At 46.1% G+C, this 27,998-nt stretch overlaps 1 protein-coding gene across 1 annotated transcript in view; it reads left to right on the top strand.

Moving 5' to 3' along the window:
• Window positions 1-19,838: 19,838 nt before the first annotated feature.
• Window positions 19,839-27,998, top strand: part of mitf (melanocyte inducing transcription factor) — a gene marked incomplete at its 3' end in the record, with an annotated part of 162,741 nt that continues 154,581 nt past the window's right edge. The window contains 1 exon segment of the mRNA NM_001100277.1: window positions 19,839-20,094. Within this exon segment, the coding sequence (NP_001093747.1) occupies window positions 19,991-20,094 (104 nt within the window). The 5' untranslated portion in view covers window positions 19,839-19,990.

Below are 27,998 nucleotides of genomic sequence, written 5' to 3'. Positions count from 1 at the left end.
ACAGCTGGTCTTTGCTGCCGTGTTTCCTTTCCCAGCTGTCACCTGGGCCTGACGGGATCAGTATATGGATGTACATAGGGAGAGTGACAGTTGCTGGAACCCAGGCTAATAATGCTCGTTGCTACCACTCAGCCGCTCTCTTTCACGCCCCACTGGGTCTATCTGCCCTGCCTACTGGCACACTAACCCCATTCATCATATACTAGGGAAAATCCGTCAGAATTCATCAATTAATAGTGAAAACTTCCCCTTTAACTTTCCCTTGATTTTAGTGAACAATATATTCAGTGCTTTAAAAAAAGGCAGCTGTGTTTCCCTATAACCCATCAAAATAGAATTTTCAAGGATGTGTTGGATTTAGGGATATTTAGATATTTATGATCTTTGGCGCCACCGTGTGGAATTCCTGAAATGTGTATTTTCTGCTGAACAGTCTGGAGTGTAAGAATTCGGGGGAGGAGACTGGAGCATCTTGAGGAAACAAATGGTTGCCAACCAAATAAAGTTGATTCTAGTGTATGTGAATGTTATAGGGGCACTTGACTGTAAGCTCCACTGGGGCAGGGACTGATGGGAATGTGATAGGGACCTTAGATTGTAAGCTCACTGGGGCAGGGATTGATGGGAATGTGATAGGGACCTTAGATTGTAAGCTCACTGGGGTAGGGACTGATGGGAATGTGATAGGGACCTTAGATTGTAAGCTCACTGGGGCAGGGACTGATGGGAATGGGATAGGGACCTTAGATTGTAAGCTCACTGGGGCAGGGACTGATGGGAATGGGATAGGGACCTTAGATTGTAAACTCACTGGGGCAGGGACTGATGGGAATGTGATAGGGACCTTAGATTGTAAGCTCACTGGGGCAGGGGCTGATGGGAATGGGATAGGGACCTTAGATTGTAAGCTCCACTGGGGCAGGGACTGATGGGAATGTGATAGGGGCCTTAGATTGTAAGCTCACTGGGGCAGGGACTGATGGGAATGTGATAGGGAGCTTAGATTGTAAGCTCACTGGGGCAGGGACTGATGGGAATGTGATAGGGACCTTAGATTGTAAGCTCACTGGGGCAGGGACTGATGGGAATGTGATAGGGACCTTAGATTGTAAGCTCACTGGGTCAGGGACTGATGGGAATGTGATAGGGACCTTAGATTGTAAGCTCACTGGGGCAGGGACTGATGGGAATGTGATAGGGACCTTAGATTGTAAACTCACTGGGGCAGGGACTGATGGGAATGTGATAGGGACCTTAGATTGTAAGCTCACTGGGGCAGGGGCTGATGGGAATGGGATAGGGACCTTAGATTGTAAGCTCACTGGGTCAGGGACTGATGGGAATGGGATAGGGACCTTAGATTGTAAGCTCACTGGGGCAGGGGCTGATGGGAATGGGATAGGGACCTTAGATTGTAAGCTCACTGGGGCAGGGGCTGATGGGAATGGGATAGGGACCTTAGATTGTAAGCTCCACTGGGGCAGGGACTGATGGGAATGTGATAGGGACCTTATATTGTAAGCTCACTGGGGCAGGGGCTGATGGGAATGGGATAGGGACCTTAGATTGTAAGCTCACTGGGGCAGGGACTGATGGGAATGGGATAGGGACCTTAGATTGTAAGCTCCACTGGGGCAGGGACTGATGGGAATGTGATAGGGACCTTAGATTGTAAGCTCCACTGGGGCAGGGACTGATGGGAATGTGATAGGGGCCTTAGATTGTAAGCTCACTGGGGCAGGGACTGATGGGAATGTGATAGGGACCTTAGATTGTAAACTCACTGGGGCAGGGACTGATGGGAATGTGATAGGGGCCTTAGATTGTAAGCTCACTGGGGCAGGGGCTGATGGGAATGGGATAGGGACCTTAGATTGTAAACTCACTGGGGCAGGGACTGATGGGAATGGGATAGGGACCTTAGATTGTAAGCTCCACTGGGGCAGGGACTGATGGGAATGTGATAGGGACCTTAGATTGTAAGCTCACTGGGGCAGGGACTGATGGGAATGGGATAGGGACCTTAGATTGTAAGCTCCACTGGGGCAGGGACTGATGGGAATGTGATAGGGACCTTAGATTGTAAGCTCACTGGGGCAGGGACTGATGGGAATGTGATAGGGACCTTAGATTGTAAGCTCACTGGGGCAGGGACTGATGGGAATGTGATAGGGACCTTAGATTGTAAGCTCACTGGGGCAGGGACTGATGGGAATGACGTCCAATCTCTGTAAAGCGCTGTGGAATATAATATTTATGTTGCTTTAGTCAGAGATCACAAAAACAGGGGCTGGAACCTTTGAAGGGGGGCAGTTGCTGTGAGATTCTTGTTATGAGAAGGTGCTACAGACAGAGGGAAAGTGAATTGAGGAAGATGAGGGAGACCAGGATCAGTGATAAAACAAAATTTATGAAACAATCCCTTCCTGCCCCACTAGATGGCAGATGATGCCAGGCGTCAGGCTTGGGATGGGCAGAAGTACCTGGCACACCCCGGGGATTCTCTCCCACCGCTGGGCATGTAAGGGACGGAGAAATCACCTTTCTAGGGTTTTACTGTTCATAGAATGTCAGGGCTGTATTTGTACTAATGTTGCACAAGTGCTGAGCATGGAATCTGCCCGGAGCGGGATCTGCCTGCTGCACGGATATCTCTCTCCATACAGACAGGAACCACTGATAAAATAGGGAAGAAATACAAATATTCCATTAAAAAACTGGTTAAAAAGATTATACTGAGAGATAAGGGCAAATGCACCATCACGTTATAATAATGTAGGTATTTTGTGAGTTTCTTAAAGGGGATATAAACCCAAAAGTACATATTTGTGCAGTGAAGAAAATGGAATTCTAAGCAACGCTGGATTTTGAATGACGGCTCCCAGAGGCCATTGTAATAACCAGGTACAGCCGGTAAAACTCCTGCCCAGGCCTCTGCCGGTATTACAGATATACTGGCAATGTAGCCGCCGGTTAATCTGTAATATCCTGAACTTCAGCCCCTGGCCCCCCTTAATCCTCATTCCGCCCAGGGTTAGGGTTATGGTTATTGTTAGGGTTATGGTTATGGTTAGGGTTATGGTTAGGGTTAGGGTTATGGTTAGGATTATGGTTAGGGTTATGGTTAGGGTTATGGTTATGGTTAGGGTTATGGATAGGGTTATGGTTAGGGTTATGGTTATGGTTAGGGTTAGGGTTATGGTTAGGGTTATGGATAGGGTTATGGATAGGGTTATGGTTATGGTTAGGGTTATGGTTAGGGTTATGGTTAGGGTTAGGGATATGGTTAGGGTTAGGGTTATGGTTATGGTTAAGGTTAGGGTTATGGTTAGGGTTATGGTTAGATTTAGGGTTATGGTTAGGGTTATGGATAGGGTTATGGTTAGGGTTAAGGTTATGGTTATGATTAGGGTTATGGTTAGGGTTATGGTTAGGGATATGGTTAGGGTTATGGTTAGGGTTATGGTTAAGGTTATGGATAGGGTTATGGTTAGGGTTATGGTTAAGGTTATGGATAGGGTTATGGATAGGGTTATGGTTAGGGTTATGGTTATGGTTAAGGTTATGGATAGGGTTATGGTTAGGGTTAGGGTTATGGTTAGGGTTAGGGATATGGTTAGGGTTAGGGTTATGGTTAGGGTTATGGTTAAGGTTATGGTTAGGGTTATGGTTAGGGTTATGGTTAGAGTTAGGGTTATGGTTAGGGTTAGGGATATGGTTAGGGTTATGGTTAGGGTTATGGTTAAGGTTATGGTTAGGGTTATGGTTAGAGTTAGGGTTATGGTTAGGGTTATGGTTAGAGTTAGGGTTATGGTAAGGGTTATGGTTAGGGTTATGGTTGGAGTTAGGGTTAAATCTCAAACAGATAAATAATAAAGAGCCACTAAGCTCAGCGCTTATTCTCCTACACGGGTTCCATGTACAGCCTGCATTTATACTGATTACTTCTTGTACTTCAGCACTGTGAGCCAAACGGAAGAAACCTTTCAAAATAGACCCTAACAAAATGCTTATTTTTGACAGGGAATGGGGTATTTTTTTTTTATAAAAATCCTCATTAAAAGGAATTGGCATAGAACCCTTTAATATACAGTATAGGTAGAGGATCCATAAGGTTAATTTGTACCCTACCACAGATTGTGGGTTCCCTATTGTATAAAAGGGGTGGGAACTTGTACCCAGTCGCTTTCTGGACTCCAGCATTGCAGTAAGTGGATCTGCCAGGGGGTTGAAGGGGAAGGTGGTTGAATCCCAAGGTAGCCGTTCCTTAGAGAAGTTGGGGTACCAGTCTGTTAGTCTAGGTTAGTGGGCAAGAGCAGCTCTGTGCTCCAACATAGAGAATTAGGGGCTTATTATTCCACCAGAGCAGGGGCTGGTATGGTCGGACCCCTATTCACTATTATCCGAGTTGCAGGAGAAGTTTATGTGCACCTTTACCCACAAATCCATTACCAAACCACGTGCCAAAGTGACACTTAAATCACATTTCTCTCTCGTTTGTGTCGTTTTTCCTGAAATGCTAAATGTCACATCAAACCACAAGCGCAACCTTTACTTTGCAGAAATAGCCTCCGATTCTTCCCCTTTGCAGAACAGAAATGAACTCACCCACATGACCCTGAATCAAGAGGGAAATTCTCAGCATCGGCTAAATCTCATGATTTCTGGGTTATGTAATTCTTGTTTATTGTTGGCGAGACGGAGACAGGAGCGACAGTAGGAGACATTGTTACACACGGTGGCCTCTTCCCCCTGCAGTTGGGTCAAACGATATGGTTATTTACATTTTACAAAAAAAAACCCAAAATAGCCAGTATTGTTATTCTGGGTTGGTTTGGTCCTCTTAGGACCCCCCTGAGAATCTGACACCCAGGGACCTCAACAATTAGATGGAGCTGGCACCTAATGATATAGAGGTAAATATGTAGAGGTGGGAAGGGAGCAAGATAGCAGCTCCCAGTAGGTATCAGAATAGCACTCAATAGTAAGAAATCCAAGTCCGGCTTGGGACTCCTCCAGTTACATGGGAGTAGGAGAAACAATAGGTTAGCTGAAAGCAGTTCTAATGTGTAGCGCTGGCTCCTTCTGAAAGCTCAGACTCAGGCACACTTTACTGCTGCGCTGCAAGTTGGAGTGATATCCCCCCCCCCCCCCACCCCCAGCAGCCGATCAGCAGAACAATGGGAAGGGAGCAAGATAGCAGCTCCCAGTAGGTATCAGAATAGCACTCAATAGTAAGAAATCCAAGTCTGGCTTGGGACTCCTCCAGTTACATGGGAGTAGGAGAAACAATAGGTTAGCTGAAAGCAATTTTAATATGTAGTGCTGGCTCCTTCTAAAAGATCAGACTCAGGCACACTTTACTGCTGCGCTGCAAGTTGGAGTGATATCCCCCCTCCTTCCCAGCAGCCGATCAGCAGAACAATGGGAAGGGAGCAAGATAGCAGCTCCCAGTAGGTATCAGAATAGCACTCAATAGTAAGAAATCCAAGTCCGGCTTGGGACTCCTCCAGTTACATGGGAGTAGGAGAAACAATAGGTTAGCTGAAAGCAGTTCTAATGTGTAGCGCTGGCTGAAAGCTCAGACTCAGGCACAAGGCACTGAGATGGCGCCTACACACCAATATTACAGCTACAAATACATTTGTTGGTTCAAGAATAAAAGTTTAAATGGCAGAAGGAATTATTTGCTATGTAAATAACAAGTACCCCATAGTACCCCAAGGTAATAATTGAGGCCACCGCCCCTGGGTTCCTGCCTTCTATTTATTGTGATATTCCCAGGGCTTAGATAGCCAATGTGAGTGAGTAGTTTTCTTTTGGGAATATCTCCACCATCTTTATATTTCCATTTTCTAATCTTGCCTTTCATCAAAGTGGTAGTTATTGTCATTTTTTAAGGGGGTGATATTTATTTACAATTTTTAATAATTCATATCATGTAAATGTAGGGGTAAAATGGTGGTACAGTCACTTTAAATTAGCACTAATCACTTTATTGTTTATTGATTAATAAGTATTTTATACTGATGAATTTGCAGTGATTAACTATATGTTGGGCACGTCATGGTAATGAATTTATTAGCTAATTCATCTGCTGGCACTTTTATATAACCACTGAGATATGAACAGACTATCCATTTGTAATACTGAAAAATTATCAATAGTTGTTTTTAAGATCGAGAGAAGCAGCTATGTGGGTTTGTGTTGTGTAGTGATTACTGCAAAAAATCTCTTGAGTAACAAGGGAAGGTATATAAAGGCCAAATAACCCAAAAATCTGTTCCGTCTTCTTTTTTTTTCAGAAAATCTGATGTGACCTTTGATAAATCTACATAGTAACATAGTAAGTTGGGTTGAAAAAAGACATACATCCACCAAGTTCAACCATAATGCCTATATATAACCTGCCTAACTGCTAGTTGATCCAGAGGAAGGCAAAAAACCCCATCTGAAGCCTCTCTAATTTGCCCCAGAGGCAGGGCCGGATTTATAAGTCGGGTGCCCCGAGCAATGGGGGAGAGGTCCCCATTGCTACATATACGACAAAAAACTTTTATATTTTGGTGCAGCAGGGCGGCATGCCGCCCCCCAATGTTTGCCGCCCTAGGCCCGGGCCTTTGTGGCCTTTCCACAAATCCGGGCCTGCTCAGAGGGGAAAAAATTCCTTCCTGACTCCAAGATGGCACCCCTTAAGCGCCTCTTTCCCAGTGTAAACAAACCCAACTTGGCCAGTCTTTCCCCATAACCGAGACTTCCCATACCCTTTACCAGCTTAGTTGCCCTTCTCTGGACCCTCTCTAACTCAATAATGTCCCGTTTGAGCACTGGAGTCCAAAACTGAACAGCATATTCTAGATGGGGCCTTACCAGTTCCCTTTTATGTGAATTAATCAGCAAATCATTCTCAGAATTAAGCGTTCTCATGAAACGATTTCCTGCGTTTTCCGTATATTTCTTCATTTTCTGCAAAGAATTGTTTCGGAGTTGAATTCAATTTTCATGGATTTTCTAACCAAGCTGTAGAATTGTGCAGTAAGTCAGTATAGAATAGAATCCCTGTATAAATGCTGGAATTGATTGAGGCCAATTGAAAAGTTTTAGATAAATCTCATGTGGTTGGAGAATGTTTTTTTTAATTTGCCGTTTTGCCTTTTTCTAGTGATTGTGACATTTAATAGATCTGCACTTTGGGTCTGTTCGGATGAATCGGGTCAGAGCAGAGCCGCACGTATATAAACCACAGACTGAGTCAGAGAGTGCGGCTGTGCCAAGTGTGTGCCACGGAGGCCGTTAATAAATATAAATGATTATTATCTCTGTAGTTTATAAGTCAGTTGCCCGCGGCCGTGCCATCGCCCAACTGCGAGTCTTGCGACAGGGGTTATAAGACGGTCAGTTCTGGGAAAACAACAAGTCATTACACAGTGTATTTTGTTGTTTGTTTCTCCTTGTTTTTATTCAGTTATTTACTAATTACATAATTCACTTCTGGCTTCTCTACGTGGCGCCTTTCCTGTTATAATTATCTACCTCCCCAGAACTGAACCTGAAGAATCTTCCCTTCCCCTGTTTGCCCTATTTGCCCTGTTTGCCCTATTTGCCCTGTTTGCCCTGTTTAGCACAAGACATAAAAAGTACAGATTTAATATTAAAAACCAAACTCTAATTATTGCACTTGAACAAGGCGGCATACTTCCCCTTTAAGGTCGGCATCGTGTTTCCTGAGGGCATCAAACAAGCAGATCTTTTCTCAGTTTGGCTACCCGTGTTCTGGGCTAAATGGTTTGACCCTAGCCAAAGTTCTACTGGAGACCCTTTGAGAGGGGACTGCCGATGCACTGTCTGATAGGATTTTCTAGCCTTTCTGATACTAGTCAGTAATCTGCCAACTGGTCAAGAGGCAGGGTCAGACTGGCCCACTGGGCCAGTAAAATATGCCAGTTTGTCCCAATCTTGCTGGCCCCTGCTAAGAGCCTGCCTCCCTCCATTCTAGTCCCACCAACTGCCCGCTGATCATGGGCTTTAATCTGGCCTCCACCACCTTCTTATCACCCTGCTGGCCCCCACTGACTGTCCATCACCCTGCTGGCCTCAACAACCTTCTTATCACCCTGCTGGCCCCCACTGACTGTCCATTACCCTGCTGGCCTCAACAACCTTCTTATCACCCTGCTGGCCACCTCGCTGTCACGATCTCCCTGAGGAGACGCCATGGAGTACCAGGAAGGTGGGAGCCTGAACACTGGGTAACCCGGAGTGTAACCATAAGTCACAAAACTGGTGTCAGAGGCCATGATGATAGTGAAGAACTTTAATAACTAGTGACGTAACAGTGCATACAATGGATATACACACTGAATATATAACACGGCAGGCAGAGGCAGAATCCAAACAGGCAAAAGGTCAGGGCAAGCAAAGTCAAGGACAGGCCAAGGTCAAAACCGGGAAATCAAGGCAGAACTAGAAAGGGCTCAGGAACAAGGCAGAAGGCAGGATCAGGACACGGAACTGGAGCTTGGAACCAGCGAGAACAAGAATAGACACAGGAACAGGGAACATGGAGGCAGGGTCACGAGAAACAATTAATGACCAAGCAAGGGGCAATGGTCAGGGAAAAGCTTATAAAGGGTGAAGATTAGGAGATGGGAAACACATGAGGTTAAGGAGGTGGGCGGAGGAAAGGGAGCAGACAGAAAGTAGGAGACAAGAGAAGAAACAGACAGAGCCCAAATGCCTCCAGTGGCTATAGAGGCAAATGCATGCCGTCAGGAACACCCCAAGTGGGGTTCGAATCCCGCTGATCCTGACACTCGCCCATCATGGTGTTGATCCCCCATGTAGGGTCCTGCCAACTGCTCACCTGCAGACTGAAGGAAGTGAAAAATTAAAGATGGCTGTGCATTCCACAGTGATCTAACTGGCATATCTGAGGTTGATGTGCTCATAATTAATTTTCTGCATTGATCTTGCTGGGAAGTCTAGGGCTAAAAGGTGTATTTATTGGGACCCCAAGCTTTACTTTCCCTTTAGCCCCCGTATTTAAGAGGTGCAGTCAGCCTTTATTGCTTTATTATTATTAACATTTATTTATAAAGCGCCAACATATCCCGCAGCGCTGTACAATAAGTGGGTTTCATACATTGGACATACAGAGTAACATATAAAGCAACCAATAACCGATACAAGAGGTGAAAAGAGTCCTGCCCAAAAGAGCTTACACTCTATATAAGGGAATAGGGTTTTTCTGTTTTGTTCATCCTCCAGCAAGTCCCCTTCATATTACTAAACCTGCACCCTGCAGCCACTCTACAGAAATGATAAAACCAGGTGTCTGGTCAGGGTCGGACTGGGGGTGCAGGGCCCACCCAATGGGCCCCCACTGCGGCCTTCACACTGCCCCACAGGGGCCCCCACCATCTGTCGGCCTTCGCCTCGGGGCTCGGGGGACTGCCCTGCAGGAATCGGGTTTGGGCTGCCAGGGCTGGGGTGCACTGGGGTTTATCCCGGGCCCCCGGCGTCCCAGTCTGACCCTGTGTCTGGTGTAACACCATAAAAAGAAAGAAACAACTGTATCTAGGCTGTAACTGTAATCACCCACTTTCTGTGAAATACATTTTATTTTTGCAGCAAAGCTGAGAAAAACGATGATCTCAAACATTTGTCACATGAGTCGGCTAAACAGGGGCCACATGTGCCGGAGAGCGCGGCTCCCATCTCCTGACCAGCAGATAAGCACAAAAGGAAACCCGTTACATCCTTATTAACAGCTTAAGGGGAAGCCGCAGGCACAGCTGTAATCGCTTGGGCACGGCCAGCAAGTCCAGCCAATGGGGCACGCGGGCATCTTCCAACCCTCCAACCTTACTGTTATTCCTTCTTGTAACTGGAATCGGAAGGAAAACAGTACTAGTTAGTGATGTGCAAAATTTTTCGGCAGTCATGGATTCCAGGCAAATTTCCACAAAACGGGCAACAAAATTCGCAGCGGAAAAAATTGTGTAAAAAAATGACGTGCGTCGAAAAACACGCGTAATTTTTTTGAAACGTGTGTAATTTTTATGAGGAGCGTGTCCAAAAATTGTTGCGCACATCAAAAAAATATTACGCACGCACATTTTTTTTCGAGTGGCGACATTTTCCCCATTTGCTAAATTTTTCGCCGGTTTGCGAATCTTTTGTCAAAGCAAAACGGGACAGATTGGCTCAACACTGGTATTAGTAACAAGACTTTGCAAAGAAGATTAATTGGAAATGCTAGTTAGTAGTGATGAGCTTATCTGTCCCGTTTCGACAGCAACATTCGTTAAATGGCAAAAAATACGCAAAACAGGTTTGTTGTGTGATTTTTTTTTGTCACCCGCGGCCATTTTGACGTGACCGCTTTTTTTTTTTTTTTTTTACGAGATCGCGCCCATTTTGATGCAACTGTGACTTTTTTGGACGTGCAACAAATTTTTTGGCGGTGAATTTTCTCTGAAGTTTCACGAAACAATGGCGAAATGCGGAAATTCACTGCGAAAAAATTCGCTCATCATTACTAATAAGTTCTCAATATAATTCACTAATCTTTAATAATTTATTGAATGATTTAGGCACAAAAATAATTTTGTGATTTCTGGCTCTATTTAGATAGATGGGCGAGTGTTCCACAACGTGCAGCAATCTTTAACAGGATTCATCTCGGTATAATTTGAGTTAACAATGGTATTGCAATGCTCAGTCAACGGAGCCCCGGGGGCCCAGCAGGGAGGGGGCGATATGCAGAGCCCAGAAGAAAGAGAGGAGCAATGGAAGGGATCACAGGCTGTCAACGGTCGCTGGGAGCAGTCGTATAGAAGGCAGAGAGAGGGGCCCACCGGGAATTTTCCCGGTGTCCCGGTTGCTTGTCCTTAGGCTGCACCCAGTGTGACAAAATTAATTGGTCGCACCCCTAAACACCACTTTTTTTTTACCAAAACATTATCCAGACCTGTCTGACTAGTTCCTAGAGAAAATGGATAATGAACATATTAACCCTAGAGTGCCAATATAATCCTTAAGTAAAATTGATAATGGGCATATTAACCCTAGACGTGCCAATATAATTACTACAGCAAATGAATAATCAGCATATTAACACCAGACATGCCCGTATAATTACTACAGAAAATGGATTATCAGCATATTAACCCCAGCTGTGCCAGTATAATCACTGTAGAAATGGCCAATGAGAGCTCCATTAATCCCAGATAAGCAATTCGCAATGGCCTATAAATCCCTCCCTTCCCTGACCCTCTCTGCTGCCAATCGCACTTTATAACTATGGATCCAGCTCTGCTCTGCCCAAAACCCCCACCTAGTCTGACCATTTCCCTGTCCATTTACTGGACCCATCCACCTTTCCCGCCAGGCCCACCCATTTCCCTGCCCTTTATGTCATAGCCCCACCCCCAAATGACATCAAGTCCCACCCCCCAACTCAAAGGCCGGTATTAGGCCCAGAAAAAGGTGCCAACCTCTCATGTGATGCTGAGAAGAACCTTGAACTTCCATATGTTCCATATGTTCAGCATAGGGGCAATAACTGGCTCCTAGTACCAAACTGCCAATCACTGGGATCCCAATGCCCAAAATAACAGAATAATCCCCAAATTCTCTCCATCGCCGTTTCTTTCATGGAACAAAGCCATTAAGAGCCAGAAATAAGAACCCAAGTGCAGCCAAAGCCGGGCGCTCTGTTTAGTGCCAGTGACAGGTTAAGCATTAAGTACCGGGCAATGTGCATTTATCTTTAAAAGTAAGCGAAGTGCTACAGAGAAACAATGCAAACAAATAACAGCTGCCGTGTGGGAACAAATGGCTCGCCAATGACTCAGCAAAACTCACAAATTACCACAAAAAAAAATGTGTGAAAAAAATATGTCCCACAGAGAGAAATGAAAATATCTAATTAGTGGAGGATAAGTAATTTTCCCTTTAATTTTGGGTGGGGTGGGGGGGTATATCAGTAAATAACCTGAAGAACATGCCCATCATGCAAGTGTTTCATGGGCTGCGCGGGGCTATAAAGCTAAAGGTAGGGGATAGAAAGGATGGAAAGATGGGGAGACCTACATGCCCCCCCCCCCCCCAATCCCTAACGCACCACTTCCAGATACAGTCAGCCCCAAGGCAATTTATTAATGAGCAGGGCAGGTGCAAAGTGCAGAAAACATGGAGGATTGTGCCCAGTTTGCACTTGATCAATAAACTCTACTGAGTTTCACAATATGTACCTGCATAGGGAGCTACACACCTGGACTCTATAGGTCTTGGACAGGTCTTCTCCTCTAGAGAACCATAGAGTCTGATAGATCTACTACAGATATCTGAGGTCTAATATAGTAGGTTGTAATTAAACATGTGAAGGATAGATATGTAGATAGATAGATATAGATAGATAGATAGATAGATAGATATAGATAGATATAGATAGATAGATAGATAGATAGATAGATAGATAGATAGATAGATAGATGATAGATAGATAGATAGATAGATAGATAGATAGATATATAGATAGATAGAATCAAAACACAGAGTATGCACTTTATTAATAACTCAGTTTTATTGGGGAGATAGGGAGGTTAATGAGACCCTGACAATAATAATAGAAATAGCCTGGAGTCTGTGGCAAATGGCCTTTCTGTAATATGATAGATAGATAGATAGATAGATAGATAGATAGATAGATAGATAGATAGATAGATAGATAGATAGTAATAGATAGATAGATAGAGAGAGAGAGAGAGAGATACATAGATAGATGATAGATAGAAAGATAGATATATAGATAGATAGATAGATAGATAGATAGATATAGATAGATAGTAATAGATAGATAGAGAGAGAGAGAGAGAGAGAGAGATACATAGATAGATGATAGATAGAAAGATAGATAGATAGATAGATAGATAGATAGATATGGATAGATAGAAAGATAGAAATGGATAGGAAGATAGTTTAAATAGATGGATAGATAGATAGTAATACATAGATAGATAGATAGATAGAGAGAGAGAGAGAGAGAGAGAGAGAGATACATAGATAGATGATAGATAGAAAGATAGATAGATAGATATGGATAGATAGAAATGGATAGAAAGATAGTTTAAATAGATAGATAGATAGATAGATAGATAGACAAACAGACGAACAGACAGACAGATAGAAATTAGTGGTGAGCAAATTTTTCCAGCAGGCATGGATTCGCAGTGAATTTCCGCATTTTGCCATTGTTTCACGAAATTTCCGAGAAATTTCAGCATGAAAATTTGCGGCCGCATCTAAAAAAGATGCAATCATGTCAAAAAAAGGTGCGTACATCAAAAAAAGATGGGAGTCATCGCGTTTGCAATTTTTTCACCGTTTCGCTAATTTATAGATAAATAGATAAATAAATAGCTAGATAGATAGAAATAGATAGATAGATAGATAGATAGATAGATAGAAATAGATAGATAGATAGATAGATAGAAATAGATAGATAGATAGATAGATAGACAGACAGACAGATAGACAGACAGACAGACAGACAGACAGATGATAGATAAATAGATAGATAGATAGCATCAAAACACAGAGTATGCACTTTATTAATAAGTCAGTTTTATTGGGGAGATAGGGAGGTTAATGAGACAATAATAATAGAAATAGCCTGGAGTCTATGGCAAATGGCCTTTCTGTAATATGGAGCTTTGTGGATAACTGGTTTCCAGATAATGGATCCCATACCTGTAATAATAACAACATATTCATCCCAATCATCATTTTCTTGCCACTTAAAGAATTTCCTTCTAAAATAATCCCTGGCTCAGGGCGGAAAATCACTTTAGCTCCGTTGTAACGAAACCTTGTAGGAAAGGTCTGAGGATTATGGAAAATTCCGATAGCTGGCATCATGGGCGCGTTCTGGGGGATGGCACTCGGCTAGCGCAGGGTTTGGTGAGGAGAGAGCATTGGATAGAATGCAGAACATAAACACAATATCTGGCAGCAGGCACCCTTCCCTGCGTGTTGTTTGTATATATTCCTAGTTCCAGATGGAGTGCAGCTAGTAGGCAACTCAGGACAGATTGTGGCAGCAGCAAAGTGACTCAGACGCTGCAAAACAGCTTTCATATCAGACTTGTCAGGTCCGTGTCCCAGTTCCCTATCTCCCTGTCATGCGTGTGTTTGTGCTCATATGCGGGTATGTGTGTTAGGGGCCCATACACCTCCAGATGTCGCCAAGCGAGCGGATCTTCTCCTGGTATATCAGGAGACTCCAGGCTAATTTGATTGTTTGGCCCCAGGGCCAAAATGACGGGTATAGGCAAAGTCGGTTTGGGGAGCTGATGCGGTCCCCGTTCCGACTAGATTTTTTAACCTGCCCGATCGATTTCAGGCCAGATGTCAGTTGGGCAGGCCCGTCGGTAGTGCCCATACACGGGCCGATAAGCTGCTGAGTCGGTCTAAGGGACCAATATCAGCAGCTAGAATCGGCCCATGTATGGGGACCTTTAGGGGTCGCTTACTGCAGCCTGACAGTGATGGGTAGCACAGTTAGATATTCACAGAAATGGCCCTGATAATAAATATGTCATCTAATACATAATTCCGCCCTTCTGAGAGCTCATCTGAATAGAGATACATGCACGAGCCCAAGATGGATGAGTATGTGGGATCTGATAGAGTCCAATCACGCGGAGCTGCATACTTGGCCATTGCAGATCAAATACATTTAGGTAACCCCCGTTGGGCAGGGGGTCCCCAACCATTTTTACCTGTGAGCTACATTAAAATGTAAAAAGAGTTGGGGGGCAACACAAGCATTAAAAGGTTCTTGGGTGTCAAATAAGGGTTGTGATTGGCTATTTAATAGCCCCATGTGCATTGGCAGCCTACAGGAGGCAGTACCAAACCTTGCCTTCAAGCCAAGAATTGGCCACTTGGAGCAACATCCGAGGGGTTGCTGAGCAAAATGGTTGGGGATCATTGCCTGTTGGGCAGGTGTTCTTGGCATGTTCAAAATCAATACTCATATTTATGTAACTAAATCCCTGTGTATAAAATGTATACACTCACCAGAATATGACTTTATGAAAATAGAAGCAGAAGGACAGTAATGTTCACATCTGCCTGAGTAGCAGCTTAGTAGTAGGCTAAACATTCTTTGGACTTCTGGAGCAGCCCAAGGTGGATGGAAATGGAGGTAGAAGCGATAGTCAATGCATAGATTACAGTGTGAATTGCCAAGACGAGGTTTGCCCTAGGGCAGGAACCCCAACCTTTTATACCCGTGAGCCACATTTAAATGTAAAAAGTGTTGGGGAGCAACACAAGCATGGAAACAGTTCCTTGGGGTGCAAATAGGAGCTATAATTGGCTATTTGGTAGCCCCTATGGCAAGGGTCTGCAACCTTTAAGACATAAAGAGCCACTTGCACCCGTTTTCGAAAAGAAAAAAAAACTTGGAGCCGCAAAACCATTATAAAACAAATCTAACACTGCATATATTGTTTCTTACCTTAATGCTATATACAGGATCATGCAGTTAGCTGTCAGTCCCCCCTAACGTGCCAGGCCCCCGTATAATGTGCCAGAGTCCAGGCCCCCCTATAATGTGCCAGAGTCCAGGCCCCCCTATAATGTGCCAGAGTCCAGGCCCCCGTATAATGTGCCAGAGTCCAGGCCCCCCTATAATGTGCCAGAGTCCAGGCCCCCCTATAATGTGCCAGAGTCCAGGCCCCCCTATAATGTGCCAGAGTCCAGGCCCCCCTATAATGTGCCAGAGTCCAGGCCCCCCTATAATGTGCCAGAGTCCAATAGCCCCCCTATAATGTGCCAGAGTCCCCCCTAATGTGCCAGGCCCCCCTATAATGTGCCAGAGTCCAATAGCCCCCCTATAATGTGCCAGAGTCCCCCCTAATGTGCCAGGCCCCCCTAAAAGTGTGACTTACCTCCTGAGAGCGAATCACGCACCTTCCTTCAGCCCGGTCCTCCTGCAGTCTGGCTTCAGCCCGGTCCTCCTCTTCAGCGCTGGTGGCGCGATGACGTCATGCCGGCCAGCGGCAGCACACACATCATCCTCCGCGGAGAGCAGCGCTTGAAAAGCCACGGAAAGACTAGTAGTCACTAGTCTTTCAGTGGCTTTTCAGGCGCGCTGCTTGACCGGAGCCGCACCTAAGGCCTAAACGAGCCGCAGGTTGCCGACCTCTGCCCTATGGGGACTGGCAGCCTATAGAAGGCTCTGTTTTGGCTTTATAATGAGCACCTGCTTTGAGGCCACTGGGAGCAACATCCAAGGGGTTGGGGAGCAACAGGGTAACTCTAGCCAACTAAATTCCAACCAAATTCTCCATAAATTGTGGCTTGATAGGAAGGGAACATCTATGCATTCCAGCCAGATGGTGGAGTATAAAACATCTTTTGCACCATTAGGATTTTTTTGTTGCAGGGAATGTTTGCAGCAGTTCGAGCAAAATTAGCCAATGGTGAAATGTAGAATTTTGCAGCGAATCCATGCTTGGCAAAAATATAAATATGCTTGGCCTATGGGGTGCAACAGCAGGTTCTCCTCTTCTCTTCCTGCAGTTTCAATCATTTGTGCACTTTGCATAGGAAGTGGCCATGTTGTGTGTGGCCCCTGGAATACACACAGTCCATTTGTCCAATGGACCAATTTGGTGAAGAGCATGGAATGTACTAGGTTCTAGGTTCCAGGGAAAATATAGTGCATGTGGCCCTCAGAGCCTCATAAATGGGTTCAATTAAGACATTATTGGCACACAGTGCTATTCTCTCTTTAATTGGATGATATTTTATCATCCTTATTGGTACAGCCAGGGGTTCCATATATTTTTACTTCTAGACCTGCAGTACCATGTTCCTATATGTCCCAAAAGGCATCTAAAAAGATTTTTTTCTGCTTCTGTTCCATTTTTACTCAGTTCCTCCAAAATTCATTAGTTGACGCAGCCATGCCTGAAACGGCTGCAGATCATTTCTGGTGATCATGTGACTTTCAAGTATTTCCTTCCAGGCCCGAGTCATGCTTCACTTGATCCGCTGATAGAGAATGGCTGGGGCAGAATTAGTCATATAATTAACCCATTATCTGCACCAATTTGTCATGTAAGTCATATCGTCATTATTCATCACTAGCAAGCAAATGCGCGGATATTTCCAACACAAAAAATGAAAACTTATAGAAAGCACCTAGAATTTAATACCCAATACTGCCTAGCCAAAACCCTACCCTTTTTTTGCATAAATCTCCTCCGTTCACCAGCGTTTTTCTAAAATAAATAGAAGCTTTTACTTGGCAGCCATTTTCTCTCTGACACATAAACATGTTTCTCCAGCAGAGGGCACACCTAGAGCTGAGTTTCTGTGAAAACCAACAATGCCATCTCTTCATTGGCTGCTAGACTGGGGGTGTGTTTAGTAACTGGAGTTGAGAAGAACTGAGCGCGCTCAGTAGCCAACAGTCAAAGTAAGTTCCTGAGGGAGGGGGCCAAGTGGCTTAGAGAAGGAGAAGGAATGATAAACGTGATGCTGCAGCCTTACTATAAACCTTTTTAGTGGCAGATTTTGAAAGATTTCAAAGAGGCAAAGCTAGCTGCACCTCCTGATGCTGCACTCTTCAAAGAGCACGATTGTGCCCCTTAGTGCTCTTGCACTTGCGCCCCCTGCCAGAAGGAGGTGTAAATACAGGGAGCCCCTTGCACAGTAGTGTAATTATAGATGGTGCAAACCCCAATGACTTCAGGGTGGGGCATGAGAGGGGGCAGAAGGTTTCCTGCAACGCGTGCCAAATTGCAACACACAGGGCAACTGACTGGGCCATATCCCAACTGTGGGGCAGGGAATGTTGGGAAGGACTAATCTTCCAAAAAAGGATTTGGGTAAGTACCAAATTCATTTTACCTTCAGTCATCCAGGGTACAAGGAAAAATCACAATGGGCCCTAGGATCATCCGTCAGTAACTATGACTTGGTTTGCCTCCCAACTAAGCCACTTACACCATGCGTGCTTTGTAGTGATGAGTGAATTTTTTCTCCAGGCATGGATTTTCCACATTTCGCCATTGGCTAATCATTTTACGAAACTTCTGTAAAAATTCGGCACACGTAAAAAAATGTTGTTGCGCGTCAAATTGAGCGTGGGTGCATCAAAAGTGGGTGTGGTCGCGGCAAAGAAAGGGCGTGGTCACAGCAAATCGGGTGCGGTCGCGTCAAAAAAGGGAGCAGTCGCATAAAAAATAGCGCGGGCAACAAAAAAAACAACCTGGGAAACAAAAAAGGACACAGGCGACAAAAACATCGCGCGACAAATGCGTTTCACGAATTTTTCGCAAATTTTCTTGCCATTTCGCTAAATTTAGGCCAATGCGAAACGGGACAGATTCGCTCGTCTCTAGTGCTTTGCCCTCCTTCTGTTCTATCCCCACTAAGAGGCACTGATCACCCTGAGTTTCTGGGGAGACCCCAGAGATAGAGACGTATGGAACACAGGTAGCACTGTATTCATGGGAGAGGGACATTCTGCACCTATAGGAGCTAAGCTCAGTTCCTTGCACTCCAAAATGGAGTGCAGCAACCTGCGTCTGCCCCATGAATACAGTGCTGCCTGAGTTTGGGCTATATCCATGAGGGGTGGGTGGCACGCAGGAGTCACCAATCAGATTTTTAATCTGGCTCAATAATGTAGCACCAGGGCCGCAATCACACTCCCCGTAGTTCTGCCCTTGATATGACCGGAAGGGCAGAGTGCAGTGCCCCTGTCATAAGTGCTTTGAGAATGAGCCCTAAGAAGTATGGCTTTGTGCCCCCTAGCAGCAGGGGAATAAGTTAAAGAAGCCCCTGGAGTTCAGTGCACTTAAATTTTCTCCTGGTTACAGTAGGGACAGAGGGCCATAAAATAGTGGCAACATTTTCAGGTAAACAAGTGAGCGGATCTTCTCCCAATATCCCAAACCTACAGGTGGACGATATCAAGCAAATGTAGGCCAATTTGCACAGTTGACCCTGGAGCCAAATGATCGAATTATAACAACGGTAATGGGCGCAGTCTATTCAAGGACCGCATCAACGAGCTGAAGTGGTCCCCGATCCAACGAAATTTTTTAACCTGCCTAATCGATATCTGCCCGATTTCAGGCCAGATATCGGTCGGGCAGGCCCGTCGGTAGTGCCCATACACGGGCCGATAAGCTGCCGAATCTGTCTAAAGGACCAATATTGGCAGCTAGAATCGGCCCGTGTATGGGGACCTTTACCTGGGGACAGGGAGCGGGGACACAGGCAGGCCGGGGGGTGGGCTTTGGGCAGGATACAGGTTGGGGGGGACCAAGAAAGAGCAGTTGTGCGCGGGGCCCCTCCAAAGATTTTTTCCATTGTTTCCAAAATTGCAACAAACAATGTTAATTAAATGTGTAAGGATTTATAAATCACCCATTTATCTGACACCAACTTATTTTTTGTTTTCTTTTGTTTTTTCTTATTCGTAAATATTTTACGCAGTTTGTTTCCACTTTATTTAATTGTACAAAAAAAAATTGCCGAAAGTGACCCTTCAACCTCTAACCCACCCCGGGAGAGGCATAGGGATGTGAGGCCAAAGCTAAATGAACTTTGTCTCTTTTTGTTCTGGACTCTATAGGCCAGCCGCTAGAATAGCCCCGGTGCTATTTTATTTAGAATGTGCACAGCAGCATTTACACAGCCATTGTATTTCTGACAGCCGGCACAAAGCCCCAGCCTATGAGGAGGGAGCCATTAGATGGCAGGAATGAGCCAACATCCGGGAGTACAGTAACGCTGTCAGTAAGGAGAGAGAAACAACTGAAACTCCCGTATGTATAAACTAAGTGCAGGCAAGGACGAGGGAGTTAGCAGTGCCTGACGGTGTGAGGGGAGAGTTGGCTGCACCCACTCGGAGCTGTTTCACAGACAAAACACCCCTCTAGGACACAGGGCTGCGGAAATGCAGTCAGAATCTGGAATTGTGCCTGACTTCGATGTTGGCGAAGAATTCCACGAAGAGCCCAAGACTTATTATGAGCTGAAAAGTCAGCCGCTGAAATACAGGTAAGTGACATCTGCTCCCCTGGCCCCCCATCTAATGGGTCTAATGGGCTCCATCCATGGGGACCTGCGCTACGGCTGCAGCGTTATGGGTTTTATAGAGCTCCCAGGGAACAGCATATGTTTTATGTTCAGTTTGTGTTATGCTATGGGGCGATCCCATTAACTGTCGAAAGCATCCATATGGAGTTATTTTAATTCTGTTTGTGTTTGAGCATATAGGGAAATTTGGAGATCTGCTTAAAAGGGGTGACTGGCAGTACATTTGTATGTGCTGGGACCCCCCAAAACAGCAGATGTCACAGTAGGATGAAAGTGGAGAAACTGATTTATGCAACAATAGTGGTAGTGGGGATAATAGCCTCTGGGAAGGGACTGGGGCTGTGGGATAGCAGGTATAGTAGGGAGAGATGGTGCCTATAGTAGCAGTGGGGGGATAATGGACTCTGGGAAGGGACTGGGGCTGTGGGATAGCAGGTATAGTAGGGAGAGATGGTGCCTATAGTAGCAGTGGGATAATAGCCTCTGGGAAGGGACTGGGGCTGTGGGATAGCAGGTATAGTAGGGAGAGATGGTGCCTATAGTAGCAGTGGGATAATAGCCTCTGGGAAGGGACTGGGGCTGTGGGGATAGCAGGTATAGTAGGGAGAGATGGTGCCTATAGTAGCAGTGGGGGGATAATAGCCTCTGGGAAGGGACTGGGGCTGTGGGATAGCAGGTATAGTAGGGAGAGATGGTGCCTATAGTAGCAGTGGGATAATAGCCTCTGGGAAGGGACTGTGGCTGTGGGATAGCAGGTATAGTAGGGAGAGATGGTGCCTATAGTAGCAGTGGGATAATAGCCTCTGGGAAGGGACTGTGGCTGTGGGATAGCAGGTATAGTAGGGAGAGATGGTGCCTATAGTAGCAGTGGGATAATAGCCTCTGGGAAGGGACTGTGGCTGTGGGATAGCAGGTATAGTAGGGAGAGATGGTGCCTATAGTAGCAGTGGGATAATAGCCTCTGGGAAGGGACTGTGGCTGTGGGACAGCAGGTATAGTAGGGAGAGATGGTGCCTATAGTAGCAGTGGGGGGATAATAGCCTCTGGGAAGGGACTGGGGCTGTGGGATAGCAGGTATAGTAGGGAGAGATGGTGCCTATAGTAGCAGTGGGGGGATAATAGGCTCTGGGAAGGGACTGTGGCTGTGGGATAGCAGGTATAGTAGGGAGAGATGGTGCCTATAGTAGCAGTGGGGGGATAATAGCCTCTGGGAAGGGACTGGGGCTGTGGGATAGCAGGTATAGTAGGGAGAGATGGTGCCTATAGTAGCAGTGGGGGGATAATAGCCTCTGGGAAGGGACTGGGGCTGTGGGATAGCAGGTATAGTAGGGAGAGATGGTGCCTATAGTAGCAGTGGGGGATAATAGCCTCTGGGAAGGGACTGGGGCTGTGGGATAGCAGGTATAGTAGGGAGAGATGGTGCCTATAGTAGCAGTGGGATAATAGCCTCTGGGAAGGGACTGTGGCTGTGGGATAGCAGGTATAGTAGGGAGAGATGGTGCCTATAGTAGCAGTGGGATAATAGCCTCTGGGAAGGGACTGGGGCTGTGGGATAGCAGGTATAGTAGGGAGAGATGGTGCCTATAGTAGCAGTGGGGGGATAATAGCCTCTGGGAAGGGACTGGGGCTGTGGGATAGCAGGTATAGTAGGGAGAGATGGTGCCTATAGTAGCAGTGGGATAATAGCCTCTGGGAAGGGACTGGGGCTGTGGGATAGCAGGTATAGTAGGGAGAGATGGTGCCTATAGTAGCAGTGGGGGATAATAGCCTCTGGGAAGGGACTGGGGCTGTGGGATAGCAGGTATAGTAGGGATAGATGGTGCCTATAGTAGCAGTGGGATAATAGCCTCTGGGAAGGGACTGTGGCTGTGGGATAGCAGGTATAGTAGGGAGAGATGGTGCCTATAGTAGCAGTGGGATAATAGCCTCTGGGAAGGGACTGTGGCTGTGGGATAGCAGGTATAGTAGGGAGAGATGGTGCCTATAGTAGCAGTGGGATAATAGCCTCTGGGAAGGGACTGTGGCTGTGGGATAGCAGGTATAGTAGGGAGAGATGGTGCCTATAGTAACAGTGGGGGGATAATAGCCTCTGGGAAGGGACTGGGGCTGTGGGATAGCAGGTATAGTAGGGAGAGATGGTGCCTATAGTAGCAGTGGGATAATAGCCTCTGGGAAGGGACTGTGGCTGTGGGATAGCAGGTATAGTAGGGAGAGATGGTGCCTATAGTAGCAGTGGGATAATAGCCTCTGGGAAGGGACTGGGGCTGTGGGATAGCAGGTATAGTAGGGAGAGATGGTGCCTATAGTAGCAGTGGGGGGATAATAGCCTCTGGGAAGGGACTGGGACTGTGGGATAGCAGGTATAGTAGGGAGAGATGGTGCCTATAGTAGCAGTGGGGGGGATAATAGCCTCTGGGAAGGGACTGGGGCTGTGGGATAGCAGGTATAGTAGGGAGAGATGGTGCCTATAGTAGCAGTGGGGGATAATAGCCTCTGGGAAGGGACTGGGACTGTGGGATAGCAGGTATAGTAGGGAGAGATGGTGCCTATAGTAGCAGTGGGGGGATAATAGCCTCTGGGAAGGGACTGGGGCTGTGGGATAGCAGGTATAGTAGGGAGAGATGGTGCCTATAGTAGCAGTGGGGGAATAGCCTCTGGGAAGGGACTGGGGCTGTGGGATAGCAGGTATAGTAGGGAGAGATGGTGCCTATAGTAGCAGTGGGGGGATAATAGCCTCTGGGAAGGGACTGGGGCTGTGGGATAGCAGGTATAGTAGGGAGAGATGGTGCCTATAGTAGCAGGGACTGAGAAGGCTGTGGAATAGATCTCAAAGTAGGGTAGAATGGTGAAACTATTACCCAAACCATGACCCTTTAGTTGAAGTATAAATACACTGAAAACTGAAATCTCTCCTGTTGTTCTGAGAGTTGTAGTTTAACACCTAAAGGACCAGGTTGGACAGAGCAACTTAATATACATAAATTGGCCCCACCATCACTAAAACCAGTGCTATTTCTGGTAGTTACATTTGTCTCCTTTGAGGACCTGGGTAAATTACGCACCTTTCTTTGCTTTGACTTTATTAGCAAAGTAATTACATTACGACTATCGTTAGTCAGCACAGGAAGCATATCCAGTTGATAAGGCTGAACCCAGTGACTGGTAATAGGAAAAGCTGCTGCTATTTTGTACTAATGATTGTACCTAGCACGTTAAATGTCACCATCATGAATTAGATTATAAGCTCTTCTACATAGAGACACCTTTCCCTTTGCCTTTAATCACCTGCATTACAGAACAGTAAAAGCCAAAGGGCCAGCGAGGGAGATACTCATTCAATCTCAATCCTTCCCTATTGTTATTAAAGTATTCTGTTCCATATACATGCTATTCTCTGTGTATAGTACCTTTCATATTACAGCAACTTGGTTTTGAGGTTTACTGTTCCTTTAAAACATATTATCAATGTATGATAGCACTCAGTGGGGGTCATTTATCAACACTGGGCAAATTAGCCCATTGGCAGCAACCCATGGTAACCCATCAAATTGTTGGTTTTATTGTTCTACCTGCAGCGGGCCAAAAAAAGCCAATCGCTGATTGGTTGCTATGGTTACTGCCCACGGGCAAATTTGTCCAGTGTTGTATGAGAATCCCATGTATGTGAATCAGATTGAAGCGCTAAATCTATGGTTTAATTTGGGGGCCCGTCTCTATACTTAGCAAGTGTGTTATATGGCCAGATATTGTGTGCTCAATTCAGATTTTTGCTGAATAGAGAATACAGGGGTTCAGTGCACCCCTTTTCCATTGTTCTGCACTTGGGTCTCTGGGCACTGCAGCGCTACTGGAGGGGAGACACCTAAATTATTAAATAAGATACAGATATTCTTTGACACACTGGACCCAACCGTTGCTGGGCATCATTTCAGGAAGCCAACTGGACTCTCCCTAAGCCGCAGTGATTGGCAGATCTATTTCCCAACATGTTTTGGAAGATCTTTAGCCTTTCACTTTCACATGTTGCCCCGGGCTCAGCCCATAATGGGGATTTCCAGCCCTGCTGGGGGATAGTGAAAGTCTAAAAGTGGCCAAACGCGTAAAGATCCGCTCGCTTGGTGAGGTCGCTAAGAGAGCAGATCTTCTCCCGATATCCCCACCTACAGTCGGGTGATATTGGGCAAATGTAGGCTAATTCTATCGTTTGGCCCTGGGGCAAAACGATCGAATTCTAACGCCAGCAAAGGCACAGTCGGTTTGGGGACCGCATAAAAGGTCCCCGATCGGACTAAATCTTTTAACCTGCCCGATTAATATCTGCCCGATTTCAGGCCAGATTTCGGTCGGGCATGGCCGTCGTTTCTCCACATACACGGCCCGATAAGCTGCAGAATCGGTCCAAGGGACCAATATCGTCAGCTAAAATCGGCCGTACCTTAAGGCCTAATAGATATCTTGCCGTATAGTACAGAATCTTACAGTTCCAAGTCACAAAGCATTGGGCACCATAATTAGTAAGACCTGAAAAGTGATCATTCTCACCCCAGACGGGTGATTTTTGGTGAGAAATTCTCATGACTATTTTTTTTTTCAGTTGCAACAACATGTGAAAAAATATGATTTCTTACTGTTTAATGTATATATATACACTTTAAAGACTATATCAGGTATAATAAATCCTCTTTGGTGTAACTGCCCTATGGAATAGTGAAATTGTTTGTGTAGTCACCTAATTTGTGCTCCTCTTGAAACACTGGGCATTTGTTATGGTAGTTCAGCCAAGCGTCAGTGATAAAGCGATCTATGCACCCCCGTGGGGCATTTGCACTTGGCTCCAGCTGCAGGGTCGGGCTGGGCTGGCAGGAAACCGGGAAAAATGTAGTGGGCCCTGGCCTTCATGGGCCCCGTGACCCAGGCCCGTCCCTACTGGCGCTCCTTGCCAGGCAGTGGGGATTCTGCTGGGGGTGGTGTTGGGGCCACAGCGGCAGCCCCTGGGGGTATGTGAAAGCCCTCAGGGTGGGAGCCCTGGTGGGCTCTTGTCATCCCAGTCTGACCCTGTCCAGCTTTATACACATTGGTTGTATGTGTCTATGGGCTGTTTCCATTTGTGCTAAGTGGATTTTGGATGTTCTATTGGCTTGTCCACTTCCCTCTCCCCTGTGCCAAGGTAGGCACCTATGCACTAGAGGCCTACAGCCTGGGGTATTGCATGGTACAGGTGGTTTATTGTGGGCATAGGGAGTAGCGGAATGTTTGTGTCCATTATGGACTGCTGTATTTTGGTCTATATAATATATATAAGTAGAGCAACATTTAATAAAATAAGTAAATGGAATAAAACTTTGCATTGATGAGTTTGTTTCATTGCAAATGGAGGAGAATTTCCATGCCGCTCTGTAGGCACTCAGTGAGCTATGACTCCTGCTGATTGATGGGTCCTTCGTATGTTTGTTTTGTGTCGTGTTCACACCCTCGAGTGCTTTCCATCCCATAGGTGGACTCGCCCTAAGGCTGTGCTCTAGGAATGGGTGAGTCCTGGATAAATCTACGAGAATTACTTCCATTTGTATTCTGTGTTCTGGTTAAGGTCACAGGGTTTATACCAAGTATGATATGGTGGGACTGAGATTGCCTTGTCATGTTTTAAACTTTAAAAGCGTCTGGGAAGAGACTGGGGCTGTGGGATAGCAGGTATAGTAGGGAGAGATGGTGCCTATAGTAGTAGTGGGATAATAGCCTCTGGGAAGGGACTGGGGCTGTGGGATAGCAGGTATAGTAGGGAGAGATGGTGCCTATAGTAGCAGTGGGGGGATAATAGCCTCTGGGAAGGGACTGGGGCTGTGGGATAGCAGGTATAGTAGGGAGAGATGGTGCCTATAGTAGCAGTGGGGGGATAATAGCCTCTGGGAAGGGACTGGGGCTGTGGGATAGCAGGTATAGTAGGGAGAGATGGTGCCTATAGTAGCAGTGGGGGGATAATAGCCTCTGGGAAGGGACTGGGGCTGTGGGATTGCAGGTATAGTAGGGAGAGATGGTGCCTATAGTAGCAGTGGGATAATAGCCTCTGGGAAGGGACTGGGGCTGTGGGATAGCAGGTATAGTAGGGAGAGATGGTGCCTATAGTAGCAGTGGGATAATAGCCTCTGGGAAGCGACTGGGGCTGTGGGATAGCAGGTATAGTAGGGAGAGATGGTGCCTATAGTAGCAGTGGCGGCATAATAGCCTCTGGGAAGGGACTGGGGCTGTGGGATAGCAGGTATAGTAGGGAGAGATGGTGCCTATAGTAGCAGCGGGGGGATAATAGCCTCTGGGAAGGGACTGGGGCTGTGGGATAGCAGGTATAGTAGGGAGAGACGGTGCCTATAGTAGCAGTGGGGGGATAATAGCCTCTGGGAAGGGACTGGGGCTGTGGGATAGCAGGTATAGTAGGGAGAGATGGTGCCTATAGTAGTAGTGGGATAATAGCCTCTGGGAAGGGACTGGGGCTGTGGGATAGCAGGTATAGTAGGGAGAGATGGTGCCTATAGTAGCAGTGGGGGGATAATAGCCTCTGGGAAGGGACTGGGGCTGTGGGATAGCAGGTATAGTAGGGAGAGATGGTGCCTATAGTAGCAGTGGGGGGATAATAGCCTCTGGGAAGGGACTGGGGCTGTGGGATACCAGGTATAGTAGGGAGAGATGGTGCCTACAGTAGCAGTGGGGGGATAATAGCCTCTGGGAAGGGACTGGGGGATAGCAGGTATCCATGCAAGTCACTGACTATTAGTAACCCTCTATGCTTCTACTATATTATAGAACTGGGCCAACAAATAACTCACAAAAGGGCTAGTTTGTGTCTGTTCAATTCCAGAATGGTGGGGTTATGTTACTTTAATGCTATCTAGCCATTGGTCTGTCAGTCGCAAATCAGTGGAGACCCATTGGCCGGGGTTATTAAGGCCGTAGCTGGAAATGAGCTGAATGATATAAGAGTACAGTCTATATGTCCTTACATTGCAGGTTTTATTGGCAAAGTGTTGGGAACTAAATATAGAAACCTGTAGTTTCCCGGGCAGGACACAAAGCTTCATTGGGATTGTTTTACTGGCGGAGTTAAGGTCACCACGATTTGCCTTTTTTGCATTCCTCTATAATTCTTTCAGGCAAGCACTGCTTTGTTAGGAAACAATTGGGTTCTAATGCCAGGGATGCTCATATTGTTTTAATGGAGCACAGCCTAACAATTCAGCAGCAATTTTGTTTGCGTTCGTTTACTGAATGTTGTCCCTCCCCGGGCAGATATGTACTAGGAGAATGCAGCTGTACAATATGATGGGGTATTAAAGGGAGTTTAACTTCTGGGCTTCACCTTCCACCCCCACCACCCCCACCATCCCAGAAGAACTCAAGGTTTATACCTGGTATACGTAACTATTAGGACTCCACATTTCACTCCAAAAGCCACCTACCAGAGCAGCTCAAGGTTTATACCATGGAAAGCTTAACTTCAGGGCTTCCACTCCAACCAGCCCCTGCCAGAGAAGCTCAAGGTTTATACCTGGTATAGGTAGCATTCTGGGCTCCACCGTCTTCACCAAATTCTACCAACCTTCTTTCAGAACAGCTCATAGTTTACACGAGGAATAGGTGACCTTACGGGCTACACCATTCACTTCAAGCGATGCTTTGCCAACACAGTGTTGATACTATAGATCCCTTCAGGTCTGCGTTCTACCAATTTCCTTTCTCACCAGAGAAGCTCAAGGTTTATACCAGACATAGGTAACTTGCAAAGTCCTGCCGTCCACTCCAAATACCCTTCTGCCAGAGAAGCTCAAGGTGTACACCAGGCATAGGCCCTGCCTTCTACTCCATCCACCCATCTC

The sequence above is a fragment of the Xenopus tropicalis genome, chromosome 4 (genome assembly GCF_000004195.4).
Source record: "Xenopus tropicalis strain Nigerian chromosome 4, UCB_Xtro_10.0, whole genome shotgun sequence".
Lineage (NCBI taxonomy): Eukaryota > Metazoa > Chordata > Amphibia > Anura > Pipidae > Xenopus > Xenopus tropicalis.
The sequence above is the reverse complement of the archived record's forward strand: the minus strand, read 5'-3'. Positions and strand labels throughout refer to the sequence as shown.